The following is a 25,734-nucleotide window of genomic DNA, read 5'->3' as shown; positions in this document are numbered from 1 at the left end:
TATCCTCTTCCCTAGTCAGGCCAAAACAGTAAAAAATGTGTTAGCTTGAAAGATGGAGATCTCTATTTTGGAATTAACTTAAATTTTCCCTGTCTACTGAAGGCCACTCTTTGTGGTGGGTAGAGGCAGAAACGCAGCCTTAGGCTTTGCAACTCAGTGACAGACCTACTATCCCACCCAGCCTGAAGAGGGGAGGAAGGGATGAATGGTCTGTGGCTTTAATAGTAGGTACATACTGTTCATTAAATAATGTTTCATAATTAAAGTCAGAATGCTCATATATAAATGCTGATTGAGTAACAGTATTTTTCCTTTCAAACTGGCTTGAAGAAAGGCTGTTTCATAAGTAAAATGCCCAAGTTACATAGTTTAGCATGAAGTATAGTCAAATGTGTATATGCCTGGTAGCTAAACATCATCTTTGTAGGAATATGATACTACAGCACAGTATGCTGATTCAAATCTGATTTGCTCTTTATTAGAAGAATTATAATTCTGAAATTCGTTGGTTTACATCTGTAATAATTTTCTCCAAGAGACCCGTTCTGATTATTCTAGTCCACAGTTATCTCTCTTTCTATGAATAAAATATAGCATCTAATTCTATATAATCATAAACTTCACACTGTTTATTTTGTGACTGTCTAATCTCTTAACTGGATAAGGGGCTCTTTAGTGACAGAGTCAGTGTCGTGTGTTTCTGCTCTGTTTCCTGTGATGTCTGGTATATTTCTTGGAAAGGCTCAAGGAAAATGAAGCTCATCTTTAGAATTTTTTAATCACAAATGAAATTAGTGATGAAACAACATCTTTATAGCTAGGGTTATTAAATACATATCAATGTCACTTAAGGATTTTATTTTTTAAATTATTTTTTGAAAAGAGTAAAGTTTTGGAAATATAACTATGAAATTCTAATTGCAATGATCATTTTAAATGTGAAGTTCATTGTTGCTTAGAAATTTTGTTTTGTGTAAGGATTAATTAATTTAAAGACTTCATCTGTAACTCCTACCATATGCCGAACACAATGCTCTCAGCATTCTACCAATATTAACCCATTGAATCCTTATTATATTTTCAATTGTATCTTCTCAAACATGACTCTGTACGTGCAATGGGTTCACCCAAAGGATGCGGTCATAGAAGGCTTGATGTTACTTGCATTCAGCATTAAGAGCAGTTACACAACTTCCTTGGTCATGCATTATAACTGAAATTTTAGTTAAAATGTCTTCAGATTTAAGTCAAGATTCATGAGGAAGAGCTTTGATAGGAAGATAGTTCAGAGACATTGAGTTGATTGTAATTTGTGGAGAAAGATAAACATAATTAAAATGAGGATTATTTTTGTACTTCTATTGTTGTACTGACAGAGGCCTGATTTTGAAGTATGTCTTTGAACAAATTTACTAAAATGGCTGCCTTCAATAAATTAAAAAAAAATTTTTTTTTCTTCTCTTCTCCCTTCTAGAGTATTGACAATGTCCTTAGTCTCCTACCTTCCCCTGTCCCCAACCTAAAGGGGTCCTAATTTATCTGTGTAAATTAAAAATTCCAAATTAAAACAAATATGGAAGTTTTATTAGTTGATATTGAGTATTAAAAATAACCTGGATTTTGGCAGAATTTTTTTACCCTTTGAGAAGTGTTCTTTTTCTTCTCCTCAGTCATTGAAAGGGTAAATCCCCTTCCAGGAGAGAGAAGTCCTTGCTGAATGTTTGAGGGACCAGTGAGGCTTTGATTAAAACCAGAGGGTGCTATGAGAATTACAACAAAACAAACTTTTATATTGAAAATATGTTCCTCTTTCACTGAACAGCCTGTTTATTCCAAATGTCTTGCAAAATCTGATGGTTTTGGTATCAGGACACTACTGTTGGCAATCATACCCAGACATGTTTGTAGCTGGACGATGCCATAGTCTTTGATTTTTAAGAAGAGCCAAATATATGTCCTTAGTGAGAATTTGCTATAAAAAGCAATTAAAACACATCTATAATATAGTATGTTTAGAAATGCTTATTCATTTATTCAATAATAAATGAGAGAGAAGAGAGAGATAATAAGTAAATAAATGGGATGATTTCAAATAGTGGTAAGTACTGTCACTGAGGGTGGGGCTAGGACTCTTAGGTTGGATGGTCAAGGAAGGCCTCACTATGAGGTTAGCCCTGAGTGACAAAAAGGAGCAAGCTATGGGGAGATATGTGGGCATGGTGGTCAGGCAGAGGGAACAGTCAGTATAAAAACCCAATGGTGGGGTTGAGCTGTTGTAATGAGGGACAAAACAAAGGCCATTACCTGGAGCAAGGGAGCACCAGTGGAGTTGGTAGGATTTGAGGATGGAGAGGAAGGCAGGGCTCAGATTGTCTTATGGGCCATGGTGGCTTTGGATTGAAATTCAGTGGGAAACCTTTGGAGAGTTTCTTAGAAAAGAAAGGTATGGTCTGATATATGGTTTAAAAAGATCACTTCGGCTGCCAGATGAAAGAATGGATTGCAGTAGAGAAGAACTATAGCAGAAAGTTGTTTGAAATTTCATTTGACACATAAGTAATGAATAAATTACTTTTCTAGAATTTATATGGGGAAGTAAAGCAAATAATAAATCACTATTAAGTAAAGATTAGCTTGTGAGTAACAAAGGAAATACTTTCAAAGTAATTCTCCTTAAGGCTTGAAGTATTAAAGAAAACATTTAATTATACCTTATCTATTATGCTTGATTAATAACTTCAATATATCTTCTCTGCTAGTTTAGCAAAGGGCACTTTAATGGTCATTAATTTGACTAAGAATATGCAGTTATCCATCTGCATTTTGCTCTTGAGATGAAGTTATTTGGGCCCCTTTTAATTCTTTTTATTATTACTAATTTTTGGGTTCTGGTTTTGTATAGCATTGCATACACATGAACACAAAATAGGTAACTTCATGTTTTAGTCAGAAATGGTTTTCTGTTTCTTGACTCTAGAGAAATCAGATTTGAAATGCCCTAATAATTATGTTAATACAGAAGAGAAATGTTCAGTAATCAGTGCATATGTGATTATAATATGAAGGACACACACGTACATGCATTTATTGGAAAGTGTGTATTATGTGCCGGATGGACCATGGACCAGGAGTTTATATATATATCCCCTGTTTGGGGTTTCTTTAGGGTTTGACTTTGGAATAAAAGCCTTTTTTTTTTTTTTTGCTATTGATTTTAATACCACAGTTCCCACCATTTTAAAAAAGATTTTATTTATTTATTTGACAGAGAGAGAGCACAAGCAGGGGGAGCAGCAGGCAAAGGGACAGGGAGAAGCAGGCTCCCCACTGAGCAGAGAGCCTGATTTGGGACTCGATCCCAGGACCCTGGGATCATGACCTGAGCCAAAGGCAGATGCTTAACCGACTGAGCCACCCAGGCACCCCACAGTTCCCACCATTTAAACTGTGTCAGATATGAACAGGACATATAATTTTATTTTGCAGAGCTTTTCTATAGGGTCCTAAAATATTTTAAACCTTGAGTACCCTGCAGAAGTGAACCTTTCTGGGCAGAGAAAGGCAGCTGGCCCCAACATAACAAACCTCAGCAAATTCTGACTTGAGAAGAGGCTGTGCTTTCTGAGTCAAGGTGCTTAATTATTCTCTACTTCTGTTATTGGGAAGGAAGAATCCGTATTTGTTCCCAGTTGAATGGCATAATTAGGACGTCAGTAGGATTCCCTAACTTGGAAAACCGGTGGAGTTTCCAACTTCAGTGCTGCGTTCACCGACCAGATATTTACCAAGTACCTATTATATGCAACATCTCAATTTATGTTGTCTGTACCAATAATTATCACAATAGCTAAAACTTACTGCATAATTACTATGTACCTTCTGAGACAGGTACTACCAATATTCCCATTTCAATGATAAAGAAAGAGAGACAAAAGAAAGTGGATTAACTTGTCTAAGGTCAAATCATTACTAAAGATAAGCTGGCTCCCAAAGTCATATCCTTAATACAGTCTAATACGGATGTATACGCTTTGAGAAAAGCATGGAAGCATATAAACGAAAATGGAACAGTACTTCACAGAAGCTGGGTATGTATTTGTATTAAGAAAAAAAAAATTCTAAAATGGCCTCCTAAAGTTGCTCCTAATGCCTGGAACCTGTGAACAGGAGCCGTAACTCCCATGGTTATGTTAGATGACACAGATGACACAGTGAGGTTATCCAGGTTATCTAATCACGTGAGCTCCTTTAAAAGCAGAGAACTTTCTCCAGTTGGTAGCATGAGAAGTCAGAGAGCAGCTGCCAGGGCCCAGCCAGCCAGGAAAAGGGGGCCACAGATCTGCAGGATTCTGCCAACAACTTGAATGAACTTTGAAGCGGATTCTTCAAAGTTGTAGGTTAGAGTTTTCAGTTCCCTGAGCAGAGAATCTAGCTGAACCCACCCAGACTTCTGACCTACAGAACTCTGATACCTTAACGCTGGCGCTGTTTCACACTGCTCAGTTTATTGGAATTTCTTATGTAGTAATAGAAAGCTAATACAGTACTAATGAAGGGCTTAAAATTAGGAGCTAGTAAAATCTGTATTCAGAAATCTGCAACAGCCATTACACTACATTCTTAATCACAAGACTTCTATAATAGAGGCTGAAGAATACAAAGTTAGAGGTGTACCTTCTTCACAGCTTTGGAAAAGTCACCGTTGGCATGGAGCCATGTAGAGAGGAAAGCAACAAGATAAGCCTTCCTGTCGAGAGCTTCAAGCAAGTTGGCAAGATTATGTCCCATGTATGCAATAGGGAAGTTTGGTTTTCCTTTCGTTGCCTAAAATCTTTTAATGACTTGACATGTCTTTAGAATAAGGGCCACATCGCTTAGTTAGGCAGAGAAGTCCCTTCCACAATACTCACGGCTTTTTTCATGGTGCTCCCTTGTGGCCTTGATTACAGAACTTACACAGTTGCATTTACGTTTTTATGAAGGATAAAGGTCCTTCCACTAGAAAAGAGGGGCCTAATAATTCATCTTGACATCTCTAAATGCCTTGTACTGATATATAATAGATGCTTTATAAATGCTTCTAGAATGATGAATATCTGCGTAGGCTACCCCTTTTGTTATGTTTTGTCAGCAGAAATGTAAAGAAGACATTAAAAGTGCTACTTTAATGATCAATAGAAGACAAGACATTTGATTATATCCTGCACGCCATTTTTTGCTGTCTCAGTGGCAAGACAACCTGACTAGAATTTATCTACCTTAGTTCCTGAACAATGTCTTATCACAAGGAGTGTAAGAATCACAGTACGATTTTAGATATTACAGATCTTCTCTTGTCCCAGCTTGGATGTTAGGTAGCTATTGTGCAAATCACTGATCTCCCTGGCCTCGGTTGTTTTCTTCCCTGTGAAATGAACAAATTAGGCCACATGATTTTTAAGGTCTTTTCCAGTTACAACATTTAATCTTTTCTATAATGGAATATTTGTCTTAAATGTCAATCAGAGGGGGACTGTGTTATAACTCCATTCAAAACTCTACACTTTTTTTCATTTATATTTTTTTATAATAATATTTTTTATTATGTTAGTCACCATACAGTACATCCCTGGTTTTTGATGTAAAGTTCCATGATTCATTAGTTGCGTGTAACACCCAGTGCACCATGCAATACGTGTCCTCCTTACTACCCATCACCAGCCTATCCCATTCCCCCACCCTCTTCCCCTCTGAAGCCCTCAGTTTGTTTCTCAGAGTCCATAGTCTCTCATGCTTCATTCCCCCTTCTGATTACCCCCCCTTTTCTTTATCCCTTTCTTCTCCTACCGATCTTCCTAGTTCTTATGTTCCATAGATGAGAGAAATCATATGATAATTGTCTTTCTTTGCTTGACTTATTTCACTTAGCATTATCTCCTCCAGTGCTGTCCATGTTGCGCAAATGTTGAGACATTGTTCTTTTTGATAGCTGAGTAATGTTCCATTGTATATATGGACCACATCTTCTTAATCCATTCATCTGTTGAAGAGCATCTTGGCTCCTTCCACGATTTAGCTATTGTGGACAATGCTGCTATGCACATTGGGGTGCATATGGCCCTTCTCTTCACTACGTCTGTATCTTTGGGGTAAATACCCAGTAGTGCAATTGCTGGATCATAGGGTAGCTCAATTTTTAACTTTTTACAGGACCTCCACACTGTTTTCCAGAGTGGCTGTACCACCTTGCATTCCCACCAACAATGTAGGAGGGATCACCTTTCTCCACATCCTCTCCAACAATTGTTTCTTGCCTTGTCAATTTTTGCCATTCTAACTGGCGTAAGGTGGTATCTCAGTGTGGTTTTGATTTGAATTTCCTTGATGGCTAATGATTTTGAACATTTTTTCATGTGTCTGTTAGCCATTTGTATGTCTTCATTGGAAAAGTGTCTATTCATATCTTCTGCCCATTTTATGATTTGTTTATTTGTATTGAGTTTGAGAAGTTCTTTGTAGATCTTGGATACCAGTCTTTTATCTGTAGTGTCATTTGCAAATATATTCTCCCATTCCGTGGGCTGCCTCTTAGTTTTTCTGACTGTTTCCTTGGCTGTGCAGAAACTTTTAATCTTGATGAAGTCCCATAAATTCATTTTATCTTTTGTTTCTCCTGCCTTTGGGGATGTATCATGAAAAAGGTTGCTTTGGCCGATGTCGTAGAGGTTGCTGCCTATGTTCTCCTCTAGAATTTTGATGGATTCCTGTCTCACATCGAGGTCTTTCATCCATTTGGAGTTTATTTTTGTGTATGGTGTGAGAGAGTGGTCAAGTTTCATTCTTTTGCATGTAGCTGTCCAATTTTCCCAGCACCATTTATTGAAGAGACTGTCTTTTTCCCACCGGATGTTTTTTCCTGCTTTATCAAATATTAGTTGCCCAAAGAGCCGAGGGTCCATTTCTGGGCTCTCTATTCTGTTCCATTGGTCTATGTGTCTGTTTTTGTGCCAGTACCATGCTGTCTTTGTGATCACAGCTTTGTAGTACAGCTCGAAATCCGGCATTGTGATGCCCCCAGCTTTGTTTTTCCTTTTCAACAGTTCCTTGGAGATTCGGGGCCTTTTCTGTTTCCATACAAATTTAAGGACTATTTGTTCCAGTTCTTTGAAAAATGTCATTGGTATTTTGATTGGGGTAGCTCTGAAAGTGTAAACTGCTCTGGGTAGCATAGACATTTTAACTATGTTTATTCTTCCAATCCATGAGCATGGAATATTTTTCCATCTTTTTGTGTCTTCTTCAATGTCTTTCAAGAGTGATTTGTAGTTTCTAGAATATAGATCCTTTACGTCTCTGGTTAAGTTAATTCCAAGGTAACGTATGATCAAAACTCTACACTTTGAACAAAATGCTGAGAATTTTTTTACTGCTAGTTATACCTACGATAGCCATCACAGCTTACTTGAAAAGTTCATGTATATCCTCACAACTGTTTCTAAATGGTATGAAAATGGTATCCAGTCCCAACATGCAAGATCAGTATCAGGATGCCTAAACTGAAGCAGTCCAGGGCTATTGCAATACCTCCAGCCTTACTTCACCTTTGTCACTCTGACATGCTCAAAGATGTAACAGGGTACCTACTATGCAATTCCGATGCAAACTGCCTGTAGTTATTTCAGATTTCACAGATTAAGGGCATCGTCTCCCTCAAGACTGCCCTCAGTCCAGACACTAGCTGCAAGCTTGATGATTCCCAGGCCCCTTGCTCTTCTGACCAACTGGCTACAAAATCCAGAGTTCCCACTACTTCTTCAGATTTATTAATTCTCTAGAAAGACTCACAGAACTCAGGAAAATACAATACTCATGATTACAACTTTATTATAAAAGATACCCATCAGGCTAGCCAAAAGAAGAGACCCATTGGGTGAGATCTGGGAGGATCCCCAACACCAAGCTTCCATGTCTTCAGGATGTTTTCACCTTCCCAGTACATCAGTCTGTAGCAGCAACCAGGAAAGCTCACCTGAGCTTTGAATGTCCAGAGTTTTTATTGGGTTTCGTTACCTATGGACGATTGATCAAATCACTGACCATGTCAATCTCCAGGAGGTCAGGATAACATACCGTGGCTCAAAGCCCCAACACATCACAGATCTTCCTTGACTGCATGATGGGATTGTGTCCTGATATACCCACTGTAAGTTGAGAATATCGTAAGTCAGAGATGCTTTTAATACATCTAACCTACTGACAGTCATAGCTTGGCCTAACCTATCTTAAACATGCTCAGAACACTTACATTAGCGTACAGTTGGGTAGAACTATCTAACACATAGCCTATTTTATAATAAAGTGTTCAATATCTCATGTAGTTTATTGAATACTGTACTGAAAGTGAAAAACAGAACAGTTGTATGGGTAGTTGTAAGTGTATCATTTGTTTACCTTGATGATTGACTGGCTGACTGGGAGCTTTGGCTTGCTGCCACACTCTGCCCAGCATCACCAGAGAGGTTCATACTGCATATGGCTGGCCTGGGGAAAGATTAACATTCAAAATTTGAAGTATGATTTCTGCTGAATGTGTACAGCTTTTTCACTATCATAAAGTTGAAAAATCCTAAGTTGAACCATCATAAGTTAGGGACCATCTATAATTACATGAGGGATCTTTCCACCATGGCCTGCCCCCATCCTGAAATTATCTAGGCGTTCACCAGGAATCACCTCATTAGTACAAACACCCATGATTCCAGGGGCCCACCATGAGAGATAAAGACACACCCATCATTTAGGAAATTCCAAGCATTTAGAGGTTCCCTCCCAGGAATCAGGGACAATGGCCAGCCAAATTCTTTATTATACCACAATACTAAAAGTCATATGACAATATTTTGTTTGTTGCTTTGAAATCTTAGAAACTGTTCCAATTCAATAGTTATAAATTGGAAGCAGTCTTCTGGAATTGGTAATATGCTTATATAATAATTTGTCACATAATGATTATACCAAGGAAAACTATAGTTGATACTGGTTTGTTACTGGGACTGTTAATTATTACTATTTTTTTTTAAAAGAGAGAGAGAGAGGGGTGGGGTGGGTAGCGGGGAACCTAATATGGGGCTCAATCTCACAACCCTGAGATCATGACCTGAGCCGCAATCAAGAGTCCAACGCTTGACTGACTGCCACCCAGGCGCCCTGTTACTAAGACTTGTTTATACCAGATGGACAATACGCCTTTAAAAAACAAAAATAAGCAAATAAAAAAAACCCACCCAGGTCCCACTCTGTACTGCAAGAACTAGCAAGAACTATACGCAATTGAAGTTATTTGTTGGAACTAAAAAATTATCGCTAGACTTTTATTTCGAAGTGATATTCAGTGACAGAAAATTGAAGACAACCAATACTTTTTTCTGAGAGGCTGCTGAAGTATAGGGTTAATGTAGCATCAAATCAACACCATACTGAGATCCCAGGAGGCAGGAGCGTTCCTGAACCTCTTCTATAGGCATGATTCATTTCTAGAGATAGTCTGACAGATGATTGAAGCCCGCTAGGCATGTGCTGCTGCTGTTGCCTGTTGCTCTATTTGGTGTCGTTTTTCNNGCAGGAATGATTGAAATGTGTGGCGCCAGTTGACCTGTATAACTTCTGTAGCCCCAACACTCCATTTGCCCCAGATATCCAGGGTCGGAAACAGTTTCATCTACAGATCTTCCTGAACATCAAGGTGCAGGACAAGAACAACAGTGATTTTATTGGAATGAGGCCAGGCCACAGCTTTTTATGATAGAGGTCCTCGAGATTGGACAAAGAAAAAGAAGGGGATCACCATATATTGTTTAGCAAGCTACGAGTGAGGCAGTGAGCGATATCTCAGTCAGTAGCATGACAAGGAGGTACTCCCGACCGACATCGTGATCTGTGAGAGGAATGGGAATGAGGTGCCTTCAGTGAAGCGAAAGTATGAGGTCACTAGTGAATCAGAGGACATTTCATGTATGGGTTACAGTAACTCATTAAAAGGGGTGGAATGAACTCATGTCCATTGTAGAAATAACCACGACTTATCCATAAAATAGATGGAGGACTCGGTCTGCTTCATAAAAGCCAGATCTTACCAGGTCGTGAACCCCTTGTTAAGGATAAATTATACCGTGGTTGATGTGTCCTTTCTAGTAGACCACTTGGACGCATTCTCAAAAGTTTTCTCGTACTTTCATATAAGCCCTAGGCTTCAGCTACAGTGGCAGCAGATACACTTCATATCAGCAACTGTGAATTCTTAGGTAAAAGAAATCTGGCGATGAGTACTTTTTTTTCAGAAAGAACATCAGCTCTACCTAATAACTGTATTTTCTGCATTGTAGGAATTTTCTTTTTATTTTAAAGCTGGATTTTTGTGATTTTTTAAAAAAGCTGTAGGAATCTTTATATAGAAATCTAGATGGCATAATGTAGTAAGTTTTCATATTTTAGTAAGATTGATTTTTTTTTAAAGATTTTATTTATTTATTCGACAGAGATAGAGACAGCCAGCGAGAGAGGGAACACAAGCAGGGGGAGTGGGAAAGAAAGAAGCAGGCTCATAGCGGAGAAGCCTGATGTGGGGCTCGATCCTAGAACGCTGGGATCACGCCCTGAGCTGAAGGCAGACGCTTAACGACTGTGCCACCCAGGCGCCCCTGAAATTGATTTTTAGACGATGATTGCTGGTCTCGCAGTCTTACTAACAAAATAATTTAGTGCATTATTATTATTTTTAAATTATTATTATTATGCTGATACAGCAGTACATGATGACTTTTTGAAGCCTGAGGGAAGTAATGATTAATGGAATGCAAAAATGTCATCATAATTGCATCCCTAAAATCATAGTAGAAAGATACATCAGTAACATGTTCATGTTAAACTTTCAAGGCCCACATTTACCATTTTAAATAACTTAGTCTCTTACCAAAAATAAATAAGTAAATAAGTAAAATAAAATGAATTTAAAAAGATCTCCTCCTTACCCCTGCTTAAGATCCCACAACCCATTTAATCTGTCTTCTGTTTGATGTTGAACATAATGTTATCATGAACTTGATGAGCGCTATTCATTTATGATGGCAATGTGACCACTGAAGTAAATTGGGATAGTTTTGTGCATTATAGAGAAGATTGTATGCCAATTAATAGTTAGGCACCCACTAAGTGCCCTGCACGGTGTAAAACGATTAAGTGTAAAATGATAGTCATGGTTTGTGGCCTCCATGGATCCTAAAATTTCTTCTTATTCCTTTATTTCTTCATTTGGTATTTATCGAATACCCGTTATGTACCAAGGATGGAGCGTGGCACTGAGGATAAAAGAGTCCACAAGACAGACAAAGTCTTTCTTAATGGGGTTGATGGAGCTGTGATATCTGCTGCTGAGACAGTTGAAGAATAGATCGTGGTTATGTTTTTATTTTTAAAGGGACACTCATTTTATTAAAAATTCTCATTAACTAATGAATTATTGTCCTAGAACTTAGAGAACACTTCAGAAATTCTTTCTGAACTTCTGTAATAATAAATGAACTTTGCCAGTTGGAAATTTCTCTTTGGAAAAACATAGTATGTTTTACTGAACTGAGCAGCTGTTTTACTGAAACACCTTCCTGCTATAGCCTGCTTTTGCTGTTGAAATCATGTTGCCAACAGTCAAAGTAGTCTTTTGTTCCTGAAACAGGATGAAAATATCTTCGGCATCTATCACTGCCAATGTTTAAAGCATAATCTGTATTTTGTTGCTTAACTAGGGGTTTGAGGTGGACAATCACAGCTAGAAAGACCCAGAGTTTACAGGGCTGTTAAAAGCATAATTCAAAGTAAAATGCCTCAAACTACTTTTGTAACAAGGCAGGACATATAAACAAACACATATATTCTCATATATATGATTGCTTGTAAGATCTAAAAATTTTGCCTATTGATTTTTTATTTTCATCAGTGCCAAAGAACAAAAATGATGGAATAAGGATAACAATTACAAGTGTGGATTAAAAAAAAAAAATAAACGAGATCCAAAAGGACATCTGAAGACCAGTCAAAAGGATGAAAGAGGATACTAAAATGAAAATTATACCATTCATCATGGGATAGATATGAAGAAAGAAAAAAAGGGTGCTGAGCTTTGTCTTATTGTCTGCATCACTTTATCTATTAGTAAATATAAAAAAATTCTTCCCTTCCAGGACAGATAGGTTTCCTTTGCCCTTGTGTCTTTTTGACAGCCATGCTTCTGAAGGACACCTCAGCTGTGCGGTACTCGACCCAACTGACCTACCTGTTGCTTACATCTGATGTATGGGCACAAGAGATTTGGAGCAACATATTTAATAGTCTATGGTCCTGATTTTAACAAAAGATACTAGTGAAAGTGCATTAATAAAAATACTGGCTGAAAAAGTGCTAGAATCAGCTAGAAAGAACACCAAATACGGGCAGAAAGAAATAGAAACCTAGCAAGTTAAGAATGAGATCTATTTACCCCCCCCCCTTCCTTCTTCCCTTTCTTCTAGAAGGGGACATATTTCATGGTGCACTGGGTGTTATAGGCAAGTAATGAATCATGGAACTTTCCATCAAAAACTAGGGATGTACTGTATGGTGACTAACATAACATAATAAAAAATTATTATTAAAAAAATAAAAAATAAAATGGAAAAATAGAAAAAAAAAAAAAAAGAATGAGATCTACTAATGCCCAGGAGACCAACACATGCATCCTCACTCACCATCTCCAGCTCTTCAAATCCTGACCTTTTAGTTCCATGACCTTGGGCAAGTTACTTAACTTCTTTCTCCATGTTTCAGCACCTTCGTCTTGACATAAGGATAATACTGTTTCCTCAGAGTTAACAGAGAATCCTGTTAACAGGATTAAATATGATAATAGATATAAAATATTAAAACAGTGCCTGGGAGTGCCTGGGTGGCTCAGTCAGTTAAAACGTCTGCCTTTGGCTCAGGTCATGATCTCAGGGTCCTGGGATTGAGCCCTGCATCAGACTCCCTGCTCAGTGGGGAGCCTGCTTCTTTCTTCCCTCTGCCACTTCCCCTGCTTGTGCTCTCTCTCTGTCAAATAAATAAATAAATAAAATCTTTTAAAAATAAATAAAACAGTGTCTGGAACATAGTAAATACTCATAGTGTTTGTTATTATTTTCTGTTTATCATCTTGTTCATAAATATAACATACAATTATTGGTCTCATTACTGGGAATGGTTTAATAAAAGGTCAGAAGCTTTGAAACCAAGTAGATGGGCTTAAATCCTGCCTCTGCCACTTACCAGCACTGTGAACTTGGGCAAGTTAATGTCTTTGTGATTTTGTATTCTTATCTGCAGGATCAGAAAAATAGTAACTATCCCTGGGAGTTTTGTGAGGATGAAATAGTTAGAGTATATGAAGTGCCGACAGGACTTTTCCCTTCCCTTTCTCTCCGTTCTTGAAAACGGGTCAGGGCAAAGGAATACTCCTGTGATGCCTAAGTCACCTCAGTGGACTGGTCTGTTCTTCCTGCCTCTCCCCAGTGGCTGGAGCTGTCACACACTGAAAGGAACAGTCAAGGGCCAGCTGTAGGTAGGCCAAAACTTTTCTGGAGTGAAATCAAACTCACTGACTAATCAGTGTTAGCTGTTGAGGCTAATAACTTATTATGCAGGAGGTGCAGGGATGGCAGAAGCCCTTTAGCCCAGATTAGGACCTCTAAAATAGAGAAATCTCTGTTGTAGCATTTTGAATGTATCCCTCCCCTAAACCTCCACCCTTTCCAGGCCCCCCAAACCCTTCTGGAATCTGACCAGGAAGGAATCTCTGCATCTGTGCCTCTGTTCTTTATCCTCCACCATGATTCCCAGTTTTGACCAGAGATTAGGGACCCTTCCCTAGACAGTAAAATAAATGTTTGACTTATCACCTTAAAAAGTTAAGGGGCGCCTGGGTGGCACAGCGGTTAAGCGCCTGCCTTCGGCTCAGGGCGTGATCCCGGCATTATGGGATCGAGCCCCGCATCAGGCTCCTCTGCTCTGAGCCTGCTTCTTCCTCTCCCACTCCCCCTGCTTGTGTTCCCTCTCTCGCTGGCTGTCTCTCTCTCTGTCAAATAAATAAATAAAATCTTTAAAAAAAAAATAAAATAAAAAATAAAAAGTTAAAAATTTTAAGCTAACTTTAATTGTAGCAGGTTCTTTTAATTTTAAGTACATAAGCACTCTGGGCAGGCTAGAGATGAATGGTCTCAGAGTCAGAGGCTGTCTTTGAAACACGAGTCCACATAAGCTTTCATTTACTTCTCTTGTTTTTCACCTTAAATCCTTGTCTTCTTGAATCTGGAGCTGCCTAGCCTGCTTTCTGCTTAACCCTCCAAATTTTTGTGCTTGAAACTACCTGTTTCTTCTTGTCTTTCTCATCTCAACTGTGAGAGTCTTTTCCCAATTATCCTGTCAAAAGTAGAGGAGAAAGAATTGAAGAAGTTAAAGACATAAGGTACTTATTATAATCGAAGGACCATTATGCTGACATTTTCTCATTATAATATATTTTACACATGGTACTGATACAGTGTCCATCAATGCCAGTGAAATGGTGGTAAGTGTGATGGGAGTGTAGAATGAGAGATTATGAGCTGTAGAGAGATTAAGGAAGGCTTCCTGGAGAAGATGGGATGGGAAATGTGGAGGATTTAGACGGGTCCTTCCTGGTGAGGAAATGACAGGGAAAATGACATGTTGTGGCATTTATGAAATATTTGACAAATACAATGAACAAGCTGAAATAAGATAAGTGAATAAGTAAATTATGTCTGGACAACCAATTAGGAGCCCGTAATAGAATGGTCTGGTTTTTAAGTGATAAGACAGCAAACTTGAGAAGGCGGGGTGTGCGTTTGAGAGACATCATAGGAGTGGATCAAAGAACAGGTACAGGGCTCCTGCCCTGGGTTTGATATCTGAGGCTCCAGAATTTGATGTTTATACCGCAAAGCAAACCCATTAAGAGAGAGTCACAGAGATGGGACTGTAACTGTGCATATTTATGTCTAAATATTTATACATCCATACATAGGAGTCGGATAATTTGGAAACAAGCAGGGAAATCTGAAGGTTGTCTTGCTGCACATGTTCACCGGGAGTACATCTAATAAGTAAGAAGCTTATTTCCTGTAATGACCTGGGAACTAGGATCTATTTCAGGGAGAAACTAGCTGAGATAATTCTGGAGGCACAGATAGGAGAGGTTTGTCTGGATTTTAAGAAATGATTGTTTCACTGAGACCTGTCATTGTTTGACTACACAGAGAGCGTAAATTTTATTTTTGACCAGTGCATTTTTTTTAAAGGAAGCTTGAGAAACTAGTATATAAGAGGTGGACAGCCAGGCATTTGCAAGCCATTTTGTCTGAGGAGCAGTAGAAGAAGTGGAGAAATAGATAGAAGTTAGTGTTCTTTTTAAAGTACGTGAAAAGCTGACATCACTTACTCCATCATGCTCTCGAGACCAAAACTAGACTATGTAAATTTCAGCTCATGGTGATAGAGAATGTTCAACAACTCACAGAGTTTATTTTTTTTAATTATTTTTAGAGAGAGAGTGTGTGCAGGCATGGGGGGAGGGGCAGGGGAGAGGGTTACAGAACATCTTAAGCAGGCTCCATGCTCAGCATGGAGCCTGACTTGGAGCTCGATCTCATGACCCTGAGATCATGAGTTGAAATCAAGAGTTGGACACTTAACTGAGGGGCCATCCAGGCGCCCCAACAACTCACACGATTTAAACTGAAGAGATTCTCCCATGAGTTGTGCTGAGACTTTTCCACTAGATACATAAAGACACCTGCAAGGAATTTCTGCTTTGTAAAGAGGACTGGAATGGGTGAAGGAAACTTTCCTGCTTTCTCTAAGATTTTGAGATTGTGTCTTCTCATGTGAGGCGATGTAGAATTCTGTGTGTTTATAATAAGTGAAACATATTGTGTCTCCTTTTGCTCTTAGAATCCCTTCAGTTACATTCCTGCTATACTTTCTGAAGTATGAACTTGTACCTTGGTGGTAGTGATCATATGAACACATAATTGTTTCCACTCGATATCATCTCTAGCTTTGGGCTAAGAAACTTGAACAGAATTCCCTGGATCCCTCAAAGTAGGACACATCACTCCTAAATCTTGTTTAGTTGCCCGTGTCTTGTCATCCTTGGCCTAACTTAGGGGCAAGGTGTGTATCTGTGTTAATCTGAAGGGAGAAAGAGAATGGCTTCTTCAGGCATTTTTACGATGGGACCAGGGCCTCAGTTCTGCAGTTTTCTCCTTCCATCCTAGCACTGCCTCAGGGTCAGTGGGGATGTTGGCAGGAGAAGTGGAAGGAACAGGGCCAGGAATCTGAAATAGATTCTAACGGTGTCCTTCCCTAGGTGTGGTTTCTGTAAGATCTCTCTTCCTTCAGGCAAGTGCTTCCCATGGTGTGTCCCACTCCTCAGAAGGCTTCCTCCACTCTTTCTGGGTGATGTTTGTTAAGAAGATTGAGCAAGTCTGCTGCAGGGCCCGTAGCCCAGTCTAGTGTAGTCATTAGAAGGACAGGCCCTGGACAAGCTCTGATGCTTCCCATGGACTGGTCCCTTATCTTGCTGAACCATACTTTCCTTATCTGTAAGATGCAGATAACAATACATATGTCAAAGGGCTTTTAGGAAGATTATTTGACCTATATATAAAAAGAGGCTTCCTAGCACAGGGAAATACTCAGCTCTAGTTTCTGTGGTTAGTATTCATGGCTGTGTCTCTCACTCCTACATGGCATGTTCTGGTCTACAGGAGGCTTTCTGCCTTTCCCATGATTGAGGATCCCATAACTGTTGGAATGACCAGTTCTTGTGGACTCGTGCTGGCCTGTGTTTTCATAGTGGTCAAGTTCTATGAGGGGTCTGCAGTTTGTCATAAGGATGTTCTCTTAACTGTGTAGTTTGTTGTCATTCAGTTAGGAATAATTTATTTTTATTGTGACGTAGTACATTCTCTATTTGATCTCTAACATATACCTTTTGATTGTATTTATTTTACATTTTCTGTAGGTCTTCTTAAAGAAGTGATCACATGCAACATAACATATATACATTTTATTTATTTTACATTGGTATATATATTTTATATATATATATATGTATATTTTATATTTGGTATTCTGGGATAAATGACTGTATTTTATTCCCTTAAAAAGTGTCAGAAAAAGGGATTACAACATTATTTTGTAAGTACTAGTAGCTGAGGACCATATGGACAGTTATTCCTAGGAGTTCTGGCATAAATCTTCCCACTAAACAGACTCAAAAAAAAAAAAAAATGCAGGCCTGGGAGAAGAGACTGGAATTGCAAATGAAAATACGTGGATTCTACAAATGAACCCTCTTGATTTTGATGACCTTTTTGATTTCTCAGCTGTAATACATTTTTTCTTCTCTATGTACTGTTTAGTTTGAAATTTTTCCCACTGCTCATCTTATATATCGTGTCTTCAGCTGGTGTGAAGGAACCAAGATGCGCATACAGTATCGTGGTTGGGATTGTCTCATTCCAAAGGGGGTGGCATCTATACAGCACACCCTGTTTTCTCATTTCTTTGCAGCTTTCAGAGTCTTTCCTCAGAGGCAGGAATGTGCTGTCAACTGGGTCATTGGCTAGTCTTCTATCAGTACATCCAGTAGAAAATAAAAAGTTGCTCCGTACGAGTGTTTGTATTTTGAACACTGATCTACACTTCGGGGGTGGGCAGCACTAGGCAGCTATTCTACAGCGGGGGTACAACAAATACCATATGCTCTTGTCCTCCCCCCATTGTAGTATTTTTGTCTTCCTTATCTCTCAGTCACCTACCATTATCAAAATACTGTTTTAAAAATTTTAATGAGTAGTCGGTAAATGGGAAATGACTGAAATATTGTTACCTTTTATATTTAATGGAGTAGACATTTATACAATTTAAAGTATGGGGAAAATCATAGTTGTAAAGAAGTATCTTCTTAGAAACCTCTATATTTCAATTTTTTACAGTCTTTCTTAAACCTCTATTTCTGGATTTGTGTAAGAGTAATTTTTTTCCCTGAAGTTTCTTGCAGTCCCCTATTGCAGAGGTAAAATATTCTATTTCACAAATGCTATATGGTTAAATCATCACAAATATATTTAACTTTAAAAGTCACCTGTTTAGTTGAGATGGCTTCAGTATTTTATGTAAGGTTCCTTTTCCAAAACTGCCACTGCAATTCAATTAAAATGAAGTTTCTCAGGGCGCCTGGGTGGCTCAGTAAGTTAAGCATCTGCCTTTGGCTGAGGTCATGATCTCAGGGTCCTGGGATCGAACCCCATGTCAGGCTCCCCGCTCAGCAGGGAGTCTGCCTCTCCTTCTGCCTCTGCCTCACCCCACCCCTTGCTCATGCTCTCTCTCTCTCTCAAATGAATACATAATATCTTAAAAAAATACAATGAAATTTCTCATTTACAGATACTCACAGGTGCTGCGGCATTTAAAAATCCATCTTCTGTACCTAGTTCCTTAGTCACCAGTCATCCAAATAACACAGAGGTTCAACTCCTCAAACATGGAGATGGAATGGAACAGTCCCTTGGCAAAGCTTCCAGATGGGACTTTTTCACTATCCAATAAGGCTGGGTTGTAACTGCATATTCACAAATGGCCCCAATCTCTGTGGTTATTGAAGTGTCAGACCCAAGATCAGCGTGTGGATGATACTATTATAAGGGACAGTAACTTGCAAATCAGTGGATTGTACTTCTGGGTACCCTACCATTCCCCTAAGTCACCTCTGAACTAGTGTTCTGTGTTGACAGAAAGGAGGGAAGGACTGGTCCACTTCTTAGAATAAGAAAACCACGTGTGAAAACACCTGCTTCAGTGACTAGATGAGAACCGTGTATAATTGTCAGAGACATTGTTCATATGAAAGTAGATGTTGATAAAATTCTAGAAATTGTTTGGTGTATAAAGAAGTTGGACATCCACCAGAAATAGTTTTGATTATGTATTTATTTAAATCTCCTTAAAAGAGTGCCAAGGAAAGTTCAGACGAACTGCAACAGAATCACCATAAATTCAAAATTAGTCAAGTCTGAAAAACTGAAGTTTTGATGTGCTAGAAAAATTGCAAAAACTTAAAATTTTCAGTGACCACACCTGAGATCATGTGTCGGTAAATAGCCCTGCCTATGACATCTTTCCTATGCCTGTGCTATGCTACAACGTTCAACTGTTTGTGTTCTTGTTGGGCTCTCCTCATAGGGACTTCATTCATTTAATTCATTCAACCAGTATTGACTGTCCTACTGTGTGTCAGGTGCTGGGGATACAGCAGAGAACTAATCAGAGAAAAATAGATGCTTTCAAGAAGATTCTATTTTAGTGTGAGAGATAGAAATAAGAACTAGATAAATAAGCAACATATGTCATATGTTAGACGGGATTTCTCTAAATATTCATCGCTGCATCACTAGTAGCTAGCATAATACCTGGATATAGTAAACACTCAAAAGCTACTCACTTATAGATTGATTTATAAGGTAAAACTGACATAGAGCGCCATATTACTTTCAGGTACACAACATAATTATTTGATATTTGTGTGTATTGCAAAATGATCACCACAATAAGTCTAGTTAACGTCACCACAAAATTCCCTCACCTGTGGCAAGCACCAGTCTGTTCTCTGTATCTGTGAGTTTAGTAGTTGTTGTTGTTTGTTCGTTTTATTTTTTTATTTTTTATGTTTTTAATAATATTTATTTTGTTATATAGTTACCAAACAGTACATTCCGTTTTTGATGCAATGTTCCATGATTCATTGTTTGCATATAACACCCAGTGCTCCATGCAATATGTGCCCTCCTTAATCCCCATCACCGGCCTATCCCAGGACCCCACCTCCCTCCCATGTTTGTTCGTTTTAGATTCCACATATGAGTGAGATCTAGAGTAATTTACTTTTATGATTACTCAGAGGAGCAAATGCATAATTCTAAAATTTACCACTGCTTTTAAATGTGAACAGCCACTGGAGTCCTGACAGTGGCCCACAGATAGACATAGACTTCCGGTAGAGGATGTATAGAATGACTTCCAGAATAAAACTGCTGTCTCTGAGTAAAGTGGCCTGGCAGATTTATTAATTTTGGTGACCTTAACAATGGTATAATTGTACTACATGGCCCAAATGAATGGATATTTTATTTCACCATCTACCCATTTTGCTTTTTGCAACCAGCAATGAACATAATCTCTTCTTCCCATACACTTCTTTGACTTCATTATTTCTCTCTCATCTTAGTGCTGTGTTTAGAGGTATCAGGCTAATTAACTGAATTTTCCATAGAATATACCAACAAAGAGCCATTTCCCAAGGAATTTGCATGGACAGCAAGATCCTGTTTTTTTGAGTGACAATAAACCACTTTGGAATCCTTTACTAATGGATGCCATTGTATTAAAGTTTTCAGAAACATTGTTATTGTTAACTCAGCAGTAGTATAGAGAGGAGTCACTTCCTCAAAACCCTTTGAAAATTCCATTGCATTTTTTTGAATATTTTAACGAAATTAAGGCAAGGGTGAGGGATGCAGAAAAGGGAATATGAAATAAGAAGAAATTGATATTATAGTTACCAAGCAGAAAACTCTAAAAGTAATATTCTGGAACAATATCATTTCCATGTGCAAATCATATCAGATGCTCTGAATTCATTCTGAAAATCTCTTATCTATAGTTTATCTGTATCTATAGTTTATCTGTACTTTAATTTATTTACATAAAAAACTTTAGTTTTTTTTTCATGGAAACATACACATGTGTGTTGGCTTTGAACTTACTATTCCCAAAAGTAAGACAAAGTCGGTTGCTCATATCAGTGTTTGTCCTCTCTAGGGTGGTTCAATTCTACTTCCCACATAAGTTATCATTTTTGTAGTTCTAATGTCAGTTTGAGCTCAAAGGATCCAGATGTCTACATCAATGTTTCTGCTACTGTTCATTTCTTTTTGTCAGTATTTTGCAAAATAACATCACTTTGTGGAAAGTGAAATGGATACCATGTAGCCTAGCTACTTAAGTTAAACAACTATAGGACTAAGAATATATCCGTATCAATGGATTTTGTTATTTTGCTTGTTTTGCAGGTGACAATGGCCAACATTGGAATAAATGGAGATCAGTCTCTGGAGACCTGTGAAACAACACTTTTTGCTCTCCGAATGGCAACATGGAATCAAATCTTAGATCCCTGGGTGTATATTCTTCTGCGGAAGGCAGTCCTTAAGAATCTCTACAAACTTGCCAGACGCTGCTGTGGGGTGCATGTCATCAGTCTGCACATGTGGGAGCTCAGCTCCATTAAAAATTCCTTAAAGGTGGCTGCTATTTCTGAGTCCCCAGTTGCAGAGAAAATAAATCCGCAAGCACCTGGTTTAATAGGACAGTAAGGCAGTGTAGGTCTAGGGCAACATTCAGGAAAGTTTTGTCAATATTTCAGTTGATTGGATAGAGATAGAAAGCCTAACTGGAAAGAAAGTTCAGACCTCCACAGTTACACCTGGTCAGATTCGGCTGTTGGAATTTGTTCAATTCACTGTAAGATTGCAGCTTTTCACTTGTTTTTGTCAACTGGAGGTAAACATGATGAGATAATGCCATGGGAGTCACACTGAAAAAAGAATTGGGTTTATTTGTGTTATTCACGCTTTTGGAATGAGTGACTCTGTTGACGCCTAAAGCATTTGCCTGTCCTTTTTGTCAAAGAGCATCTTCTTACTTACCTGCACAGTGAGATAGCTGTTTGGGGTCATTGCTCTGCAGCTGTTCCTGATAAACGAGGCTCGGTGAAGTGGAGCACCCTCGCCGCTGGGTCTGGTCTGTTATACTGCTCATTATGTAGCTTCAGTCAATGTATGTGTGGTCATGTGTCGTGGGATTCACTGTGGCTTGTTGTAATGACCTCCATGACACCAGGTGTGGCCATCAGGTTGCCTGACCTCTCGAGCCTCCTTAGAATGAGCCTATCCTTGTCATTTTGACAAATATGACTGCTTGGCATGTATTATTGTGAAGGTAAATTGTTGTTTGAAGGTTTTTTGTGTGAGTCATAGATTTACCCAGTTTTCACATAATCTCCTTTTTCTCTGAAAATTCTAGTGCACGTTAAATAATTTGTAGAGAAGCAAAGGCTCTATCCCAGCACATATATAGGTGATTTGCCTTAGAGCAGTTCCTATGAAGCTCTGCCATGGATGATGCAAACAAACAGAACTTAACCCCTGAGATAGTACAAGCATGTTGGCAAAGGAGCTCTACTTTGAACTGTCATTTCTACATTAGAGAACAAAAGAAACACAATCTATATATAATATTCAAAGACTATCTGCAGCTAGTGTGTTTGTGCTTTCTACACACACACACACACACACACACACACACACACATACACACATAAACATATAAAAAATTTCTGTTGAAAGCTAGTTCATTAAATCTGTAAGTAGCATCTTCTACAGACTATGTTACCTGTATCAAGGGGAAAACTGGCAACTAGTCAGGGCCTTGGCAGTCATTACTATGGGTAACCAAGAGATCAGGGGATAATCTCTCTCCCCAAATTTCCCAGTAATACTTTAGACTTCTTTGCTTCTTTGTAGAATTCAATCCTCCAAATTTTAGTAATCATTGAAAATGTCCTGGGGCTATCAGAACATAGAGTAAGTAGTTCTGCTTCATAGTAAGGCAATAATTTCTGTAAAAGAATTTTTGCTTTCATTACCTGTGGTGCATTTAAAAAATTAACCTTCTCTGTGAGACACTTTCTCCAGGAAATCTATATGTTTCAGCTAGACTTAAATTATTACTTTCACAAATTTTGCTTTTGACTGGTAATATACATTGCAAGTTGTTGTCAACTTTTGTGAATTTTGGTAAATTCTTATGAAAAAATTAAAAGAAATTAAGCAAATAACCTCAATGAAGATTTAAAGGAAACCACTTTTTCCAGGTAATTTAAAGAGGGGAAACACACACATACACACACGCACACGCACACACACACACACACACACAGAGGGGCACATGATATTCTTAATTTAAGACCAGTAAATGATGAATCACAAAAAATTAGGTTATTCTCATAGACAAAACACATAGGAGATGCTCATAAAATACTTGCCAAATTGAGTTACAGACAAGAGTTGGAGTTTTTTTTGATGCAAAATGAGCATGGAATTGCAGTTTTTGTGCATTTTTATTTAAAATGACAATTCCATACTGGTTATTTTGATATATATATGTGTGTATATGTATATTTAAATATCCAATGTATATACTTTTTAAAAAGCCATTGCAATTTGTGATTGCTGTTACATTACATGAATGTTCTCATGTGTTTCAAGAGCACTTAAAACCCAAACATTTAGATGGCTTCGAGGAGACATTTATTTCCCGCAGCTACTTGAGAGAGTGTTGGTGTCCTGGGAGCTGAGGTGCAAGGAACCAGTTTTATCCTTCCTCCTCATGCTGGATAGGATCCTGCAGCAAACATTTCTGTGTATTGTGACCTGGGAAAGGCGTGCAGAGAAACTTTCATTCAGGGCTCCTGGCCTCTTCTCCTTAAGGCTTCTAAGTACATGGCATCATGGTTGCTCTATTGCCGTGACGTCACCCTGGCCACGTGTATCCGTACTGAGGAGATACTGTGACCTTACGATACGTGGGAATGCATGGACGTGTAAGGTGTTAGGGAATGACAGGGCAGCCACTCTCTGCATATCCTGGAAGGATTCTCTTTATTATCTGAGCACAGGTTTAGGGGAACTAAGTTGGTTTTATAATGAGGTTAAACCCAAGAAGAAGACACCAAAAATGTAAAAAAAATAAGAAGGTAGTAAACGAATATGAGTTTACATTGTGTTAGGCCTTTCATCCAAGGAAAATGAAATAAAGTGAACACAATATGCATATACCTGACGTCCGCATTTTATTTCTGTTACTATATATATTTCCGTGTAGGTTGGCATCTTATTGTGTGTTGAATAATAGAGTGTAGCATCCATCAACAACTGACTTAGAAATGTTCAAAGTGAAATACACTTGTTCCAATTACTGGAAAGAAATAGTACAAAGAGTGGTCATCAGGTTAACCAATTTTGAAATTTTAAGCTCTGTTTTAAAATTTATAATTAGGCCATCAGAGCAATTGAATTGCCCTTCTAGTTGAGTGCAGTAGTGTCTAATCAATTTCACATACTATTTGATCATATTACTCCTGGGGAAATTTATTATTCTGGGCAAATGACTGCAAGTGCCAGGTTTTTTACTTTTGTTACTGAATTTAAAAACTGAGACCAAAAAAAGCCAACAGCATATAGGTTTTTATGATTATGAATACGAAGACAGCTAATGCTGACTCGTAATTAGTTGTGGGTGCGTCCCAATGTATCATACTTTTTACTGAGGATTTAAGTGACAGAAATATCCTAAATTTTTTCCTAAAGACTGAAAGTTCCTTTTAATTATTTGTATTGCTGAAGTGCAAAATACCTAAAAGTTAACTCAAACACACGCACACACACACACACACACACACACACACACACACACGGTGTATCTGTCTTATGCAATAAATGGTCTTGTTTGGTCATTTTCAGTCTTTAAAAGAAAAATCTGCTTTAGTTTTGTGTCTAATCTGAATTTAGATCCCAGATAAGAGCACTTGCTAAACACATAGATGAACTTTTTGTGAAATTTGCGGCTAGCTTTGCCTGTATCACCATCATTGGTCCAAATTAATAAATGCAGGTCAGAATATTAAAGATGGGAATGCACATTTTCTTACTTCTTCATCTGGGTGTCAAATATTTTACCACGTGGTAGATAACGTTGGACTTTAACTTTTACTGAGGTATTTTAACAGTAGATACAATGTGTTATATGAATAAATATATTTTGTGTTCTTCATACTTGCTAGACTGTATGAGATTAAGCAGTGATATGTACATTTTGTGGCTTGTATCAGTGTGCAACTCATGTAATTTTCGTGTTTTGACTAGTTTAAAACTTCAGACAAATGATTTACAATAAACTTGGACTAGTGTTCATCAAGAGTGGCTATTTTTAGAAAGATCGTATAAAGCTTGGAACTCTTGAACCTAAACTTCCATTTTTATCTATTTGGTGAGAAGAATTTCAACTTGTTTTCTTTTATTACCTTTGGTATCTGTTTCCTGCCTCCTCCGCCCACCCCTTTTTTTGGCTGTTGTTGTGGTTCACTTAGGCAGGTCATAAATTTTTATGGGAATCTGATAATTTCCGAAACACACTGGCCTAGATGTGTCAGGATAGCAGAGAAAAATGTCTGTGATAACAAATCGCCCCCAAAATCTTCGTGCCATGAACTTTCAAAGGTTTATATCTCACTCATGGCTCCTGTCCACTCAGAAGGGGAGCTCTGCCCATTGTAATCACTCAGAGACCTTAGGTGACAAAGCAGCCACTGTCTTCTGTGTTTCTGTTTGCCATGCTACAGGGAAAAAAGCATGGTGAATCATGAACTGGCTCTTAGAGCTTCCACGTAGAGGTAAGATGTATTCCTTTTGCTCACACAACTCTGGCCAAAGCAAGAAGTGATGGCCTACTACCTTCAAGGAAGCAGGTTAGTGCAATAGTATGATGTGCTTT

At 38.3% G+C, this 25,734-nt stretch overlaps 1 protein-coding gene across 1 annotated transcript in view; it reads left to right on the top strand.

Annotated features, from left to right (window-relative positions):
- The window catches only part of PTGFR (prostaglandin F receptor), a 40,158-nt gene extending 15,006 nt beyond the window's left edge, over positions 1 to 25,152 (top strand). The window contains exon 2 of the mRNA XM_008690679.2: positions 21,195 to 25,152. Coding sequence (XP_008688901.2) covers positions 21,195 to 21,497 — 303 coding nt within the window. The 3' untranslated portion in view covers positions 21,498 to 25,152. The remainder of the gene's footprint in view (positions 1 to 21,194) is intronic.
- Positions 25,153 to 25,734: the final 582 nt, after the last annotated feature.

Source organism: Ursus maritimus, unplaced genomic scaffold, assembly GCF_017311325.1.
Source record: "Ursus maritimus isolate PB19 unplaced genomic scaffold, ASM1731132v1 scaffold_12, whole genome shotgun sequence".
NCBI classification, from domain to species: Eukaryota; Metazoa; Chordata; class Mammalia; order Carnivora; family Ursidae; genus Ursus; species Ursus maritimus.
The sequence above is the reverse complement of the archived record's forward strand: the minus strand, read 5'-3'. Positions and strand labels throughout refer to the sequence as shown.